The sequence below is a fragment of the Peromyscus leucopus genome, chromosome 8b (genome assembly GCF_004664715.2).
Source record: "Peromyscus leucopus breed LL Stock chromosome 8b, UCI_PerLeu_2.1, whole genome shotgun sequence".
NCBI lineage: Eukaryota > Metazoa > Chordata > Mammalia > Rodentia > Cricetidae > Peromyscus > Peromyscus leucopus.
In genome coordinates this window covers 83742709-83757398 of record NC_051086.1, presented here as the reverse complement: position 1 = coordinate 83757398, position 14690 = coordinate 83742709, and the positions used below count along the sequence as shown (strand labels likewise).

Below are 14690 nucleotides of genomic sequence, written 5' to 3'. Positions count from 1 at the left end.
TCTCAGTGTAAATATGACTTGTTCAAAACAACAATCTCTAGAAGAAAAATAACTGCATTTGTTCATACTGCAAATGTTACTGATATTGTTTATATTGAAAGAGAAGGGTGCTCAGTGTGTCACTTTTGTTTCACAATTAATTCCATAATCCCCCCTTTAAATTGACATCTGTTCTTCTTTCTTTATTGAACCTGCTGTGATCGCAAGCCTTGAAGATTTGATGTCTTGTACCCCCCTGAGGGAATAGCCTTCTGACAGCTCAAAGAGCTGACATAAATCTCACATAGTCCTGGACTGTGTAACTGGATAGCTAAATGGGATGTATAAGGCTTTTGTTTTGAGAGTGTTACAGGTGTGCACATTCAATAACTTTTCATATAAAATGTGGTTCTGAATATCTGTTCAGAAGGAGGAAATGCCATCTGAATGACATTATTTCCTCATGCCAGTGCGAAAGCAGCAGGATGGGAACATACCATCCCACTAGTCTTTGAGGTGGAAGAAACAGCATCAGATGCTGTCCCTAATTTAAGCACACACATATTATCTCATGGTCTTTATTGATCTCTGGTGGCTGTTGCCTGGTCTTCAGATCTTTGAACATCAAACAAATAATAGGCCATAAAACTAAACGTCATTGTTTGATGAAGTGTCCTAATCTGTTAAATCAGGAAATGGCTAGAGTAAATGATTTTACTAGTAAGGAAACACCTGCCTCCTACAAATAACCTAGTGCTTGTTTTCCAAACAGGCACTGGGAGGAAAGAATGATGGTGCTGTTTACACAAAGAACACAGGCAGATGCTCACATGCACAGGCTAAAATGTGCTAGACTTGACTTACCCTCTTAAAATCATTGTCGTAATTGTTAACAAATGTAATGGAAGTTCTGAGCACACTAAAGTAAGGGTTTTCCAGTGCTTAGTACTCATGTGGACTTTGTATAATTATATTTAAATAATTTTAAAATGTTCTCAGCAGCTCTATATATTCAAAGTATTACATTGTGTATTTAACTACTACTGACACATTTTCTTTCAAAGGATAGATGCCTTTCCCAAAATTAAAAAAGAGAAATGAAATTGTGCTGTTACAGTACTTGGGAAAGCCATGCAATGAGGTCACCCATACTTTCACCACTGGGATATGGAGATTAGAGTAGTTAAGGGCAGTGTTGTCTAGCTGGTGGGTTTGGGGAACAGCCGTGGCTCTGTCCTCTTTGCTATGCTGTGAGCCACAGTTTTTTTCTCACTTATATACTCCTTTATGATTCTTTACATTTGGGGGATATAAGGGAGTATAAAACATATTATCATGTGTTCAATAAATGTGCTTATGGCTACTGAAATCAATTACTAATAGCAAATTCTCATATTTTATAGTAAACTAGGTGCCTTAACTACCTGAAATACTATAGTTCAGTATTAACTATATATTGAGGAAAGATTAGAAATAAATCATATTAAATCTTACTCCACATTACCTTTGCACAACATAGCAATACAGGTGAAAAAGAAATAGAAATAAAAATAAAAGGTAGATATTGGGCAGTAACATCATCTTTATATTGTTCCCTAGTTTTATGTAAAAATGATTTATATAATATTCCCAACACAAATATTAAGCTACAGTCTTCCATCAAAATCAGTATGCATTGATTATTTTCATGGTATTTAATTATATATTACCTGCAAATACGTGAAATATAGATCAAAATAAAGTGATAATTTAAAAAGGATCTCGAGCATGCAATACTAAAACATTCTGTGAAGAGGAAGCAAACCCAGAACATCCTTTACTGTCTGCTTCAGTATGGGTCAGGGACGCTGGGCACAGAAATAGTAACGTGAGTGAAAAACAGCTTCAAAGCATGTGTATCAGTGCATGCATTCTTACCTAGAGGGGAGCCCTTCTGCCCCACCCAGCTAGTTCTCTCGGCCTTCAGAAATGGGGCTGATAGTCTTAGAACTGTTTATCAAGGTGTGTGTCTCACACATGCATTAAGAAGTGGAAGCCAAAATTAGAAACAGGTTAAGATTGTGTAGTGAGTGGTACAGAGAACTCACAAGAACTCAGATTGATTGACAATTCAGGATCTGCTTTATGATAGGGCAAACAGACTTGTGTACTGTGAACATTTGTCTATTGGTCGTAATGACCTGGAATAATCAAGAAATACTTTAGTGTTCAATCTGACATAGTAATTATATTTTTTTTACATTTTATTTTATTTAAAAACTCTTTTTCATCTTACATACCAACCACAGTTCCCCTCCCTTCCCAGAAATTAACATTTTTACTATTGATTGAAAATATATGTTTTCATATTTTTAAGAGCCTTACCTGAAGTAATTCACATTTATCAGAATACTTTGAAATACTTTGAAATGGTTATTGTTGATCCCCATTTGTAGAAGGGCAGAGACACAGCATACTAAGTAACTTGAGAAGTAAGGATATGACCATTTAACTCATTCTATAATTCTAGCTAGGGTTTCCCAAAAAATACTTAATGTGTAAAGTTTGTTTATATTCTAATTTAACATGCTTACTATATGCCAAGCATTGAAATATATATCAAGGACCTGTAAAAAGTGAAACAGCAATTGAAGTGTGAACCTGGTAAATTGTGAACATACTTTTCTTTTTATAAATAAATTTAGTGGTAAAGATTTTCAAGGTGAAATGATTCTTCTCATCGTAAGAAAATAGTATTTATGAGATATTTTAGTTGATCATTACAGTACCAGGAAGGGGCGCTGTGTCTGCTAATTTTCCTGGTCACTCACTGCCTCAGCATTCATTGTCTCCTCTACTTCTCAGTTCTTGATTTAGTGGTAGCCACCACAGAAATCAGTAGAGGCTTTTTTTGAAATTATCATGAAAAATTGCCTCTCTGGCTTCACTACTTTTGGTTTACAAGAATACAGTTGATTTTACTAATTTATTTTCCTTACACAAAGGGAAAAATTCAAGATGATTATAAAAAGGAAGGCCAGAAAAATGTGGGATTTGAGTTAAATAGGTCTTCAACCAAGCTGATTAAAAATATTAAAAAATAATAACTACACTGGGTGGTGGTGGCACACGCCTTTAATCCCAGCACTCAGGAGGCAGAGCCAGGTGGATCTCTGTGAGTTTGAGCCCAGCCTGGTCTACAGAGCGAGATTCAGGACAGACACCCCCCCCCCAAAATCAACCAACCAACCAACCAAAAACAAAACAACAACAACAAAACTACACAAAGAAACCCTGTCTCGAAAAACAAACAAAAAACCCAAAATAAAATATTGAACTACTTTTGGCTAATTCCAATACTACGTTTGACATGGCTTTAGAGTGTGCATGGGGTGGTGTGTGTGTGTGTGTGTGTGTGTGTGTGTGTGTGTGTGTGTGTGTGTATGTGTGATTTTTGTCATTCCTTTCGTCTCATTGTCCGTCAGATTCATGTTCAGTCCTACGGTGTTGTCTAGGTCTGTAAGTGATACTTTCAAATGCTGAGTTGAGGGCTTTCTTAGCACTCAGGAAGGCTCTGCAGCCTCACTGCTGTGTGGGCACAACTACACTGTCATTCACTTTTCCCTGCTCAGCACTTTCTCTTCCATTTTAGAAGATCTGTATAATGTCCACATGGAGACTGCATATTTGAATGTGTGAAGAGAATTTTCCCTTAGCCATTGTGATTAGTGCTATCATCCCACCTACTCAAAGGTTGCTACACGCGGGAAAGACGCAATCAATCATGATGGACATTTTGTTCCAAACTTGGTCAATGGGTGCACAAGTCATGCTTAGCAATGGAAGATTGCATAATGGCCCTTCTATATTTGGTTAATGCAGACACATTATTTATTCTGGTCTTTTCCATCCTATGAAAATTCTTTCCTTTGTCAAAACTATGATTTTTTAAAAATCAAAGTGATTGGTAACATTTTTGAAGTTGATGTATACCAATTCGTTTGTAAGCAAATCTAATTACTAACTTTGAATTGAAAAGTTGTATTAGGAGTTGAACATTGAAATTATTCTGTGGTTAAGCAGGTTTCTGCCATGAAATACCTAAGTCTGAATGAATGGATTTGAGATTGTTGTTTCTTTATATCTCTGAGCATCTTTGTCTTCCAGTGAGTTTCATATGCTCTCTCTTGGCAGGTTCATGAATTGCAAAGTGAACTTGATAAAGAGAAAGAAGATGCTCAGAGGAAGATCCATAAATTTGAGGAAGCTTTGAAGTGAGTAAAAAAAGTTACAAAATATTTAATGTTTTAAAAATTGCTCTTACTTGGGGCTGGAGAGATGGCTCAGTGGTTATGAGTACTAGCTTCTCTTTCCCAGGATCTAGGTTCTAGTCTCAGCACCCATTTAGTGGTTGAAACTTTCTGTAACTTCAGTGCCAGAGCATCCCAAGCCCCTTCTGGCCTCTGTGGGCCTTGGATGCATGGAGGTCCTACCATACAGGGTGGCAAAATGCCTATACACATAAAATAAAAATAAAAATAAAAATAAGAAGCAGACAAGTTGCTCATACTACACTGAGAGCCAAATGAACTAGACAGTGTCATGTTTCACAATAGCCTTGGAGGGTGTTGTTTCACATTGCTTTACCATCATGGAGCTCTGTTTTCAGACTTAGTCTACTAGTTGATTTGTTTTTTAACAGAAGAACCAGTTCAGCTGTTTTGAAGTGATAAGAATGAGAGAAAAATGGAACTTAGTGGTTTCAGATGCCCTCGTTCTCTTAAGTGGAAACACATTCTTACAAAATGAGGTTTAGCTCTTAGAGTCTTTAGAAATCACTGTGCAGATTTTGTTGGGTAATAAAGTGTTTTAGTTGTTATGTTCACAAATGGATTACTACCTAAGCATTTTTTAGGAAGGGCTTTATCTCCTGACCCGATGCATGAAGGTACATGGCATTAGAGCTTCCTTTTCCAATCCACTCACTTAACTTCAGTAGACTGCTTGACTTTCTTTGTTTTTTTACTGTGAAAATTTCAGCTGGAAAATACTCATTTACTTAATAAATACTCAGTTCTTACCATACGTCAGGCAATGTAAGAAAACACATTCCCAGAGGACCATATAACCATTTGGTAGGCTATTTAAAAAATTTGGCAGTGGCAGTACAGAGCAGGAGGAATTTTACTGGAGGAAGGTCAATGTGGCACCTGATTCAAGGGATTCAAGGGGGAGGGGCTTCCCTGAGGTCAGTGTGCCTAGCTAATTTGTTTTCTTTCCTGAACCTCCAAACCACAGGCATTTGCAGAACTACACCAAAGGACACCTCCCATCAAGCATGCTTTGTATCACATTCTCCCTGGGAAGACTGCAGCCCAGCTCTTCCCCCAGTTTTGTTTATTAGTAAATTGGCTTACTGGCTAAACGAACATCTTAGAATAATTTATGTGCTATGACATCACAAGAAGTAATGTTTTTATCTACACAAGGACTTGTTGCTTATTTGTTCACATCAGCTATGAACCAGATGCCATGAAGGGGGATCAAAAGGCAAGCAATTATTCTCATTAAACATTAAATTGTCATCTTGATTCATTACAAGACTAACACTCATCAAGGGCTTGAAAGGACCATACCAAAATAACAAATTGTATTTGGAGTTAAAAGAAACTATTTTAGACTTTAAGTAAAATTCCCTGGTAGATTCATGCCTCCCATCCCCTAGGTAGTCAGTGCCTTCATTTTGAACACTGGGCTGATGGTCTTAACAGTTTAGCACCCAGTATAGCAGCAATAACCAAAATGGAAAATAACAGAGGAAGTCATTGTGAAGTCGGAACTCCAGAGTAAATAGCAGGAGCTGGCTATTTTCCAAATGGAGACTATTCCAAGGAGTGACTGTTAACTACTGCGGATCTAAGATTGTGCTATTTCGCTGGCCTAAGTATGATTTTACTTTGCAGCCCTATGATGTAAAAACTTGCCTTGACTTCTTGCAAGCTTTTTTTCTTGAATAAATATATACAAGGTAAAAATAATCTTATGTTTACACCGCAGCATTATGCTCTCATATAGTTAATATAGTTTCCTCTGTGCAATTAAATGGATAGTTGAGGATGGCAGAGAAGGCAGAAGTATGTGTATGTAAATTCATATTTGAGTATTTAATGAGTTTAGTATAAGTCAAAGAATTTTAAAAACATGTAAGGGATAATCAGAAAGGTGATTGCTAATATCAGGAATGTTTGAGATGGGGTGCTCTCTACCTGATTTCACAGTAGAGACATGGGAAGTACTTCTGGGTTTTGGTCTTGTCCTGTCTGGAGATTTTGCCTGCCATGGCTGATCTCATTTCCTTTCCATCTGTGAGCTTACTCCGAATGCTTGTCTCCCTTTACTGCCTCACCTTTTCAGACATGCTCCTTCTGTGTCTTCACCTTTACATCCCAGGTCTTCTGATTCTTTCTTAGAATTCCATCCCAGAGTTTTGTAACCATGTAAATGTATTCCTGTTAATTAGGATGCTATATAATGATTGAGATGTTAGTGGGGAAATTGTGTGACTTTATTGTGACATGGTTGTGCCGGAGATGTGAAGGTCTGGGGAGTATATGAGATGATACTGATCCCCTCTTTAAACAGTTGAAATGGCCAATTTAGTCTTTGGTTTCAATTTCAACTTGATATTTCAAAGCTATTGTTATTGAAAAGGGACACTTTGGATCACATATTAGTCACTCCTATTGTCTCTGTCCAAGAAAGGAAAGACCTATTGGTTCCTGGCTTTAGAGGCTCCTTCCCTCATGTGGGAAGGCATGGAAGAGCAGAGTAGGTCACCTGATGGCAGGCGAGGAAGTAGAGACAAGTGTGCCTGTGCTCTGCTGGCTGCCCCCTTTCCCATTTGTACTCTAGTCCCCAGCCATTGGGTTGGTGCTGCTGATGCTCAGGGTGTATCTGCCCTGCTCTGTCAGTCCTCTGGAGATGCTCTTACAGATACGCCTCAGAGTACTCTTCACCAGTTTTCCAGGTGATTCTCCATGCAATAATGTTGATAATGAAGACTAGCCATCAGAGACTGCAATCAGTAGTTCACTTTGAATGTTGACTCTAGAGAGCTGACTCACTTGTCACTGTTTTTAAGATTTAACATTACATTAATGTTGCTGACTACTACCATTTGGTGTGTTCGTTCTCTATATGGTCTGATCATTTTTCTTTCCTATTTCATTTTTATTGTAGAGAGTAGTTTTAATACTTTCATGTACTTAGAAGTTATCTGAAACTATAACTGTAAATGTCATGAATTGTATGTGTATTTTATTTTTCAATGAAAAGTAAAGAATATAGGAAACCCAGTAGACTACACAACGAGAAAGTGATTGCATATAACAGAACAATATAGTGCTATTGTTTGAAGGATAAACATTGCAATATAATTTTTTTTTAGTAGTTAAAATTTGTCAGCATAGAAAGGAACTGGGCCTGATTCCCAGACCAAAAATAACTCGATAAATATATGAGTAAAATCTCTCAGCAGGTAGAGATGTTAGATTTACTTTATTCCCTTTTTATATTCCTGTAGTTATCAAATTTGATGCTAAGTTGTGGGAACTAAAAAATAAGGCATGGATTGAAGTAGTGTACAAATTGAAATATTCAATAGGTGTTTAAAACCTTTTTGATTAGTAACTTTTTCAAACTCCTTTCTTGTAGTAAAATTCAAAAGGTGACATGAAACAAATTTATGCTATTTAATTCTTTGCATTTTTGAAAAGCATACAATGAAATATATTTTATACTAAAACTGCATAGACAAGTTGTGTGATTTTCTAATAGTACTATTAATATAAAGTAATAACTTTTTATCTCACAAATCTAAATGTGGAGCAAAGAATCTTGGTACAAAATAGTTCATTCTATATGGTCCTATATATACAGGACTAAAAATGAATAAAACTTATGGTCTGAGGAGAAGAAGAAAATCATAATGTGGACAACATAAAATTGTGTACATACATGTGCATTTCTGTTGGACATAGTTCTCTGTCAAACTTTTAATGTGTAGTTAGGAAAGACACATGAAGGAGAATAGCCCTCCACCCGGACCCTGGGTCTGGCAGAACTTGACTGTTCAGTAGTGTTTCGGAGCGTCAGTGGAGTGAGTGGGAGCCCCAGGGAAGAGTTAAGGAAGGCCTTTCCTCTCTTTTGCTCACCCAGCTCTACTCTTGAACCCTGACCCTGAGAGCACACTTCCCATGAGCATCCTCATTGATTGAGAAGAGTCTGACTCAAGTGCTCTAAGTCATGCATCTGCATGCTTGCAAAGGGTTGATTACAATTGAACAAGTGTTGCATGTAAAGAAACAATGTGAGACATTCTTAGTGGCTTATTTGACTGAATTTACATACAAATACACATACGCATAAACACATTCACATGCAAAAATATTCTTTCAAATCAAGGTTTCTGGATTTTTTGTAGCTTTCTTGAAAATGTCTATGTATATTTTCATATATTAACTGCCTTTTCAGGTAAAATTTCAGTTAGTGTGACAAAGTCTGAATGGGGTTATGAAGCAATTCAATTCGGAATGTTCTTGTTCATTATGTTTCTATGTGAACCTTTTTGAAGCCTACTGTCAATGCTAGTGGTATTCAACAAATGTTTACCATCTCATTGAAAGCCATTCTATGAAGTTGTATGTGTATGAAGAAATTAGCTGATGATCTCCTTTGCCTAGTTTTGTTTAAAGTTAGGAAATAGGTTTTGTATGTTACTTTTCCAATAAACTGACATAGACTTAAAAAAATGTTCTCTGTCTTAACATTTATAGTATTTATAATCTCCCACTAAGTGGAAACACAGATTATTTTCCCCTGAAGTGATTTTTCAAATAAGTTATATTTTTAAACATGATTGGAAAAACTTTTTCTATCAAGCTGTTTTAAATCTCCTTTATCTCTAGTTGCTGTTTGCTGTTTTAATCAACACTTATAGTTTTAGTAGGCAACAGAGATTAAGTTCCCAATAGGAATGGCTTAAAAATATTCAAACTGCCGAGTTATATGACAATGTTTCTGTCCTTGTATTTATTAGGAACTAATCTTAATAGAATACTAAATAAGTGGGTGTCTATTCAAAGGGTGGCTTTATTTCAATAGGCTTTTTATTTTCTTTTTTAATTTTTTCTTTTGTTTCGGGCAGGGTTGTTTGAGACAGGGTTTCTCTTGGTAGCCTTGGCTATTTTGGAACTAGCTCTGTAGACCAGGCTGGCCTCAAATTCTCAGAGATCCACCTGCTTCTGACTCCTGGGATTAAAGGTGTGCGCCACCACCGCCTGGCTGTCAATAGGCTTTTTAGATGAAGCATTGCCTATAGAAAAAAATTGGATGCAGTTGCTTGAAGTGCAGACAGCCTTACAGTTCACCCAGGAGCTTGATGTTTTAATTGTGATAGAAAGGAAAAGCACTTAAAGCAGTGTGATATTAGAATTTTGAAGTATAGTAAAATAATAATGTAATTCTAATTTTAGTTTTAAATATTGCCAGCATGATAAACCATGGCTTGGTGATTTTGTTTGCAATGTTGATGAATAGTGACAAGGAATTATTAGTCACTGTGCTTTAGGTGTATGTGAAAATGTGTATAAGGTCACCTTGTGTCTTAGTTTCTTTTCCAGTTAGTGAAAGCAACTTAAGGGTTTATTTGGCTCACAATTCCAGGCTGCCATCCATCACTGCAGGGGAGTTAACGCAGCCAAAACTTGAAGTAGCTGATCATATTCCACGTCTAGTCAAGAACAGAGAGCAATGACTTATGGTGTGTTTGCTCCTCAGCTTCCTCTCTGCTTTTCATTTAGTCCTGGGCCCAACCTGTGAGGTGGTGTCACTCACAGGGTGGGCCTTCCCAACCCAATTAAGAAAATCCCTCACAACCATGTACCGAGGCCTGTCTCCCAGGTGGTTGTATAACTTGTCAAGTTGACAGTTGGCACTAACCATCACAAAGTTTCTAAGACATTTTATTCTGGTTTGAAAACAAACTTGTACTTCCTAAAATTGTCCTTGGGTAAGTAGCATAAGTACTATTCTACTACAGTGTGAAAGTGATCTATAATTTATAATTGATAAAGATGTCATGCTGATTTTAACTGATTGAAACATATTTAAAAACTAATTGAGGGGAATTGAACTTAGGACCTCTAGAAGAGCAGCCAATGCTCTTAACATCTCAGCCATCTCTCCAGCCCTGAAAATAAGAATTTTTAAAAACCTAGCAGGGCAGAGGCATGTAGGCCTGGTGGTGGCCGGCAGAGGCGGGCAGGCCCCGTGGGTGGCGGCCAAAACACAGTTACAATAAAGACCAGAAACTGAGCTATTACCCGTTGAAGAGTTAGTGAAAACAAGCTCTTAATCAAGAGCTTGGAACAAGGACGCCTTTAATCCCAACACCTGGAGACGAAGCTATCTCCATGGGAAGGAACCAGAACGGATCTGAACACTCTGTCTGAGACCAACCAGGGCCCAGCTGCTGATCCTGCGAAACCCAACAACTTGGAGGTGTTGGTGAGACTACCCTGCTCAGCTGAAATCCATCTGGGAGAGGATTCAGATCCCTACAGTTTGAAGTCTGTGGAAACAAGAGCAGTTGAGGAGTTGACGAATGAACAAAACGTGACCTGAGAACACAGAAGTAGGCACCGTCCAGCCACCGAACTAGATCACCAGAATCATAAGTATATACTTCACTGACTGAGATCAGCTGCTCCCAAAGAAACAGCCCAACAGCACCACTTTAACCAAGAACTCCTAGTGAACCAAGACTAAAAATTAGAACAAGAGAGGCACTTTCAGACACAGACACCACCTGCACCGAGCAGAGGAAGAGATGAGAAGACGCCAGTGCAAAAATACAGGCAACATCATAAAGACCTATATGGCAACATCAGAACCTAGTGATTCTACACCTGCAAGACCTGAACATACCAAGACAGAAGAAACAGAAGAAATCAATCCTAAAAATGACTTTAAGAAGATGATAGAGGCTCTGAAAGAAGGAATGAATAAAAAATTCCATTAAAGAGGAAATAAAAAATTCCCTTAAAGAAATGGAAGAAAAACGAACAAAAAATTGGAAGAAATCAAAGAAAGCCAAGAAAAAGCAATTAAACAGATGAAAGAAACATTCCAAGATCTGAAAAAATGAATTTGAGACAATAAAGAAAACACATGCTGAGGGAATGCTGGAAATAGAAATCCTGACTAAACGAACAGGAACTACAGAAACAAGCATAACCAATCGAATGCAAGAGATGGAACAGAGAATCTCTGACACTGAAGACACAATAGAGAAAATAGATTTGTCAGTTAAAGAAAACACTAAAGACAAAAAAGTCGTAACACAAACCGTCCAAGAAATTTGGGACACCATGAAAAGAACAAACCTAAGAATAATAGGGATAGAAGAAGGAGAATACCAACTCAAAGTCACAGAAAATATATTCAACAAAATCATAGAAGAAAACTTTCCTAACCAAAAGAAAGAAATACCTATGAAGATACAAGAAGCTTACAGAACACCAAATAGGCTGGATCCAAAAAAATGGTCCCCTCGCCACATAATAATCAAAACACTAAGCACACAGAACAAAGAAAAAATATTAAGAGCCGCAAAGGAAAAAGACCAAGTAACATATAAAGACAGGGGAGTTAAATCAGAATAACACCAGACTTCTCAATAGAGACTATGAAAGCTAGAAGGTCCTGGAGAAATCTTAGGCAGACACTAAGAGACCATGGATGCCAACCCAGACTATTATACCCAGCAAAACTCTCAATCACCATAGGCGGAGTAAACAAAATATTCCATGATAAAACCAGATTTAATCAATACCTGTCCACAAACCCATCCCTACAGAAAGCACTAGAAGGGAAAATCCAATCCAAAGAAGCTAAACACATCCATGAATACTCAGGTAATAGATAACCCTACATCAACATACACCAAAGAAGGACAACACAACACAACACAACCACAAAAAATAACAGGAATTAACAATCACTGGTCATTAATATCCATCAGTATCAATGGTCTCAACTCACCTATAAAAAGACACAGGCTAACAGAATGGATAAAAAAACAGGACCCATCCATCTGCTGCATACAAGAAACACACCTTAACTTCAAAGACAGATACTACCTCCAAGTAAAGGGCTGGAAAAGGCTTTCCAAGCAAATGCACCTAAGAAACAAGCTGGTGTAGCTATCCTAATATCTAATAAAATAGACTTCAAACTAAAATCAATCAAAAGAGACTAGGATGGACATTACATATTTATCACAGGAAAAATCCACCAAGATGAAGTCTCGATTTTAAACATTTATGCCCCAAATACAAAAGCACCTACATTCATAAAAGAAACACTACTAAAGCTTAAAATGCACATCAAACCCCACACATTAGTAGTGGGAGATTTCAACACACCACTCTCACCAAAAGACAGATCTACCAGACTGAAACTTAACAAAGAAGTAAAGGACCTAACAGATGTTATGACTCAAATGGATTTAATAGATATCTACAGAACATTCCATCCTAACACAAAAGAATATACCTTCTTCTCAGTACCCCATGGAACCTTTTCAAAAATTGACCACATGCTTGGCCACAAAACAAATCTCAACAGATACAAAGAAATTGGAATAACCTCCTGTATCTGATCAGACCACCATGCCTTAAAGTTAGACTTCAACAACAACAAAAATTATAGAAAGCCTACAAACTCATGGAAACTGAATAATGCCCACCTGAAACATCAATGGGTCAAGGAAGAAATAAAGAAAGAAATTAAAGATTTCCTAGAATTCAATGAAATTGAAAGTACAACATACCCAAACTTATGGGATACTATGAAAGCAGTACTAAGAGGAAAATTCATAGCTCTAAATGCACACATAAAGAAGATGGAGCAATCCCATACCAATGAATTAACAGCACAATTGAAAGCTCTAGAACAAAAAGAAACAAACTCACCCAGGAGAAATAGACACCAGGAAATAATCAAATTGAGGGCTGAAATCAAAGGAGTAGAAAACAAGAGAACAATACAAAAAAATCAATGAAACAAAGAGTTGGTTCTTTGAAAAAAAATCAACAAGATAGACAAACCCCTAGCCAAATTAACCAAAAGGCAAAGAGAGAGCACACAAAATAACAAAATCAGAAATGAAAAGGGAGACATAACAACAGACAAGGAAATCCAGAGAATCATCATATCATACTTCAAAAACCTGTACTCCACAAAAATGGAAAACCAGGAAGAAATGGACAATTTTCTGGACAAATAACCACATACCAAAATTAAATCAAGACCAGATAAACCATCTAAATACTCCAATAACCTAAAGAAATAGAAACAGTCATCAAAAGTCTCCCAACCAAAAAAAGCCCAGGACCAGATGGTTTCAGTACAGAATTCTACCAGTCTTTCAAAGAAGAACTAATACCAATACTCTTCAAATTGTTCCACACAATAGAAACAGAAGGAACACTACCAAACTCTTTTTATGAGGCTACAATCACCCTGATACCCAAACCACACAAAGATGCAACAAAGAAAGAGAACTACAGACCAATTTTCCTCATGAACATTGATGCAAAAACACTCAACAAAGTATTGGCAAACCGAATCCAAGAATACATCAAAAAAATTATCCATCACGACCAAGTAGGATTCATCCCAGGGATTCAAGGATGGTTCAACATATGAAAATCTGTCAATGTAATATACCATGTAAACAAACTGAAAGAAATAAACCACATGATCATCTCATTAGATGCTGAAAAAGCCTTTGACAGAATCCAACACCTCTTCATGATAAAGGTCTTAGAAAGATCAGGAATACAAGGAACATTTCTAAACATAATAAAGGCAATTTGTAGCAAGCCAACAGCAAACATCAAATTAAACAGAGAGAAACTCAAAGCAATACCACTAAATTCAGGAACAAGACAAGGCTGTCCACTCTCCCCATATTTATTCAATATAGTACTAGAAGTTCTAGCTAGAGCAATAAGACAACAAAAGGGATACAAATTGGCAAGGAAGAAGTCAAACTTTCACTATTTGCAGATGATATGATAGTATACATAAGTGACCCCAAAAACTATACCAGGGAACTCCTACAGCTGATAAACTCCTTCAGTAAAGTGGCAGGATACAAGATCAACTCCAAAAAATCAGTAGCCCTCCTATACACAAATGATAAAAGGACTGAGAAAGAAGTCAGAGAAACATCACCCTTTACAATAGCCACAAATAATATAAAATACCTTGGGATAACACTAACTAAACAAGTGAAGGACCTTTTTGATAAGAACTTTAAATCTCTAAAGAAAGAAATTGAAGAAAATATCAGAAGATGGAAGGATCTCCCATGCTCATGGATAGGTAGGGTTAACATAGTAAAAATGGCAATCTTACCAAAAGCAATCTACAGATTCAATGCAATCCCCATCAAAATCCCAACACAATTCTTCACAGATTTGGAAAGAAAAATACTCAACTTCATATGGAAAAACAAAAGACCCAGGATAGCTAAAAGAATCCTATACGATAAAACAATCTTTGGAGGCATCACCATCCCTGACCTCAAACTCTACTGTAGAGCTATAGTAATAAAAACAGGTTGGTACTGGTATAAAAAATGACATACAGACCAATGGAATCGA

The 14690-nt window shown here is 37.0% G+C and overlaps 1 protein-coding gene across 1 annotated transcript in view; it reads left to right on the top strand.

Moving 5' to 3' along the window:
* Cep112 (centrosomal protein 112) overlaps window positions 1–14690 on the top strand; it is a 493364-nt gene that overhangs the window by 107374 nt on the left and 371300 nt on the right. The window contains exon 17 of the mRNA XM_037201522.1: window positions 4153–4232. Coding sequence (XP_037057417.1) covers window positions 4153–4232 — 80 coding nt within the window. The remainder of the gene's footprint in view (window positions 1–4152; window positions 4233–14690) is intronic.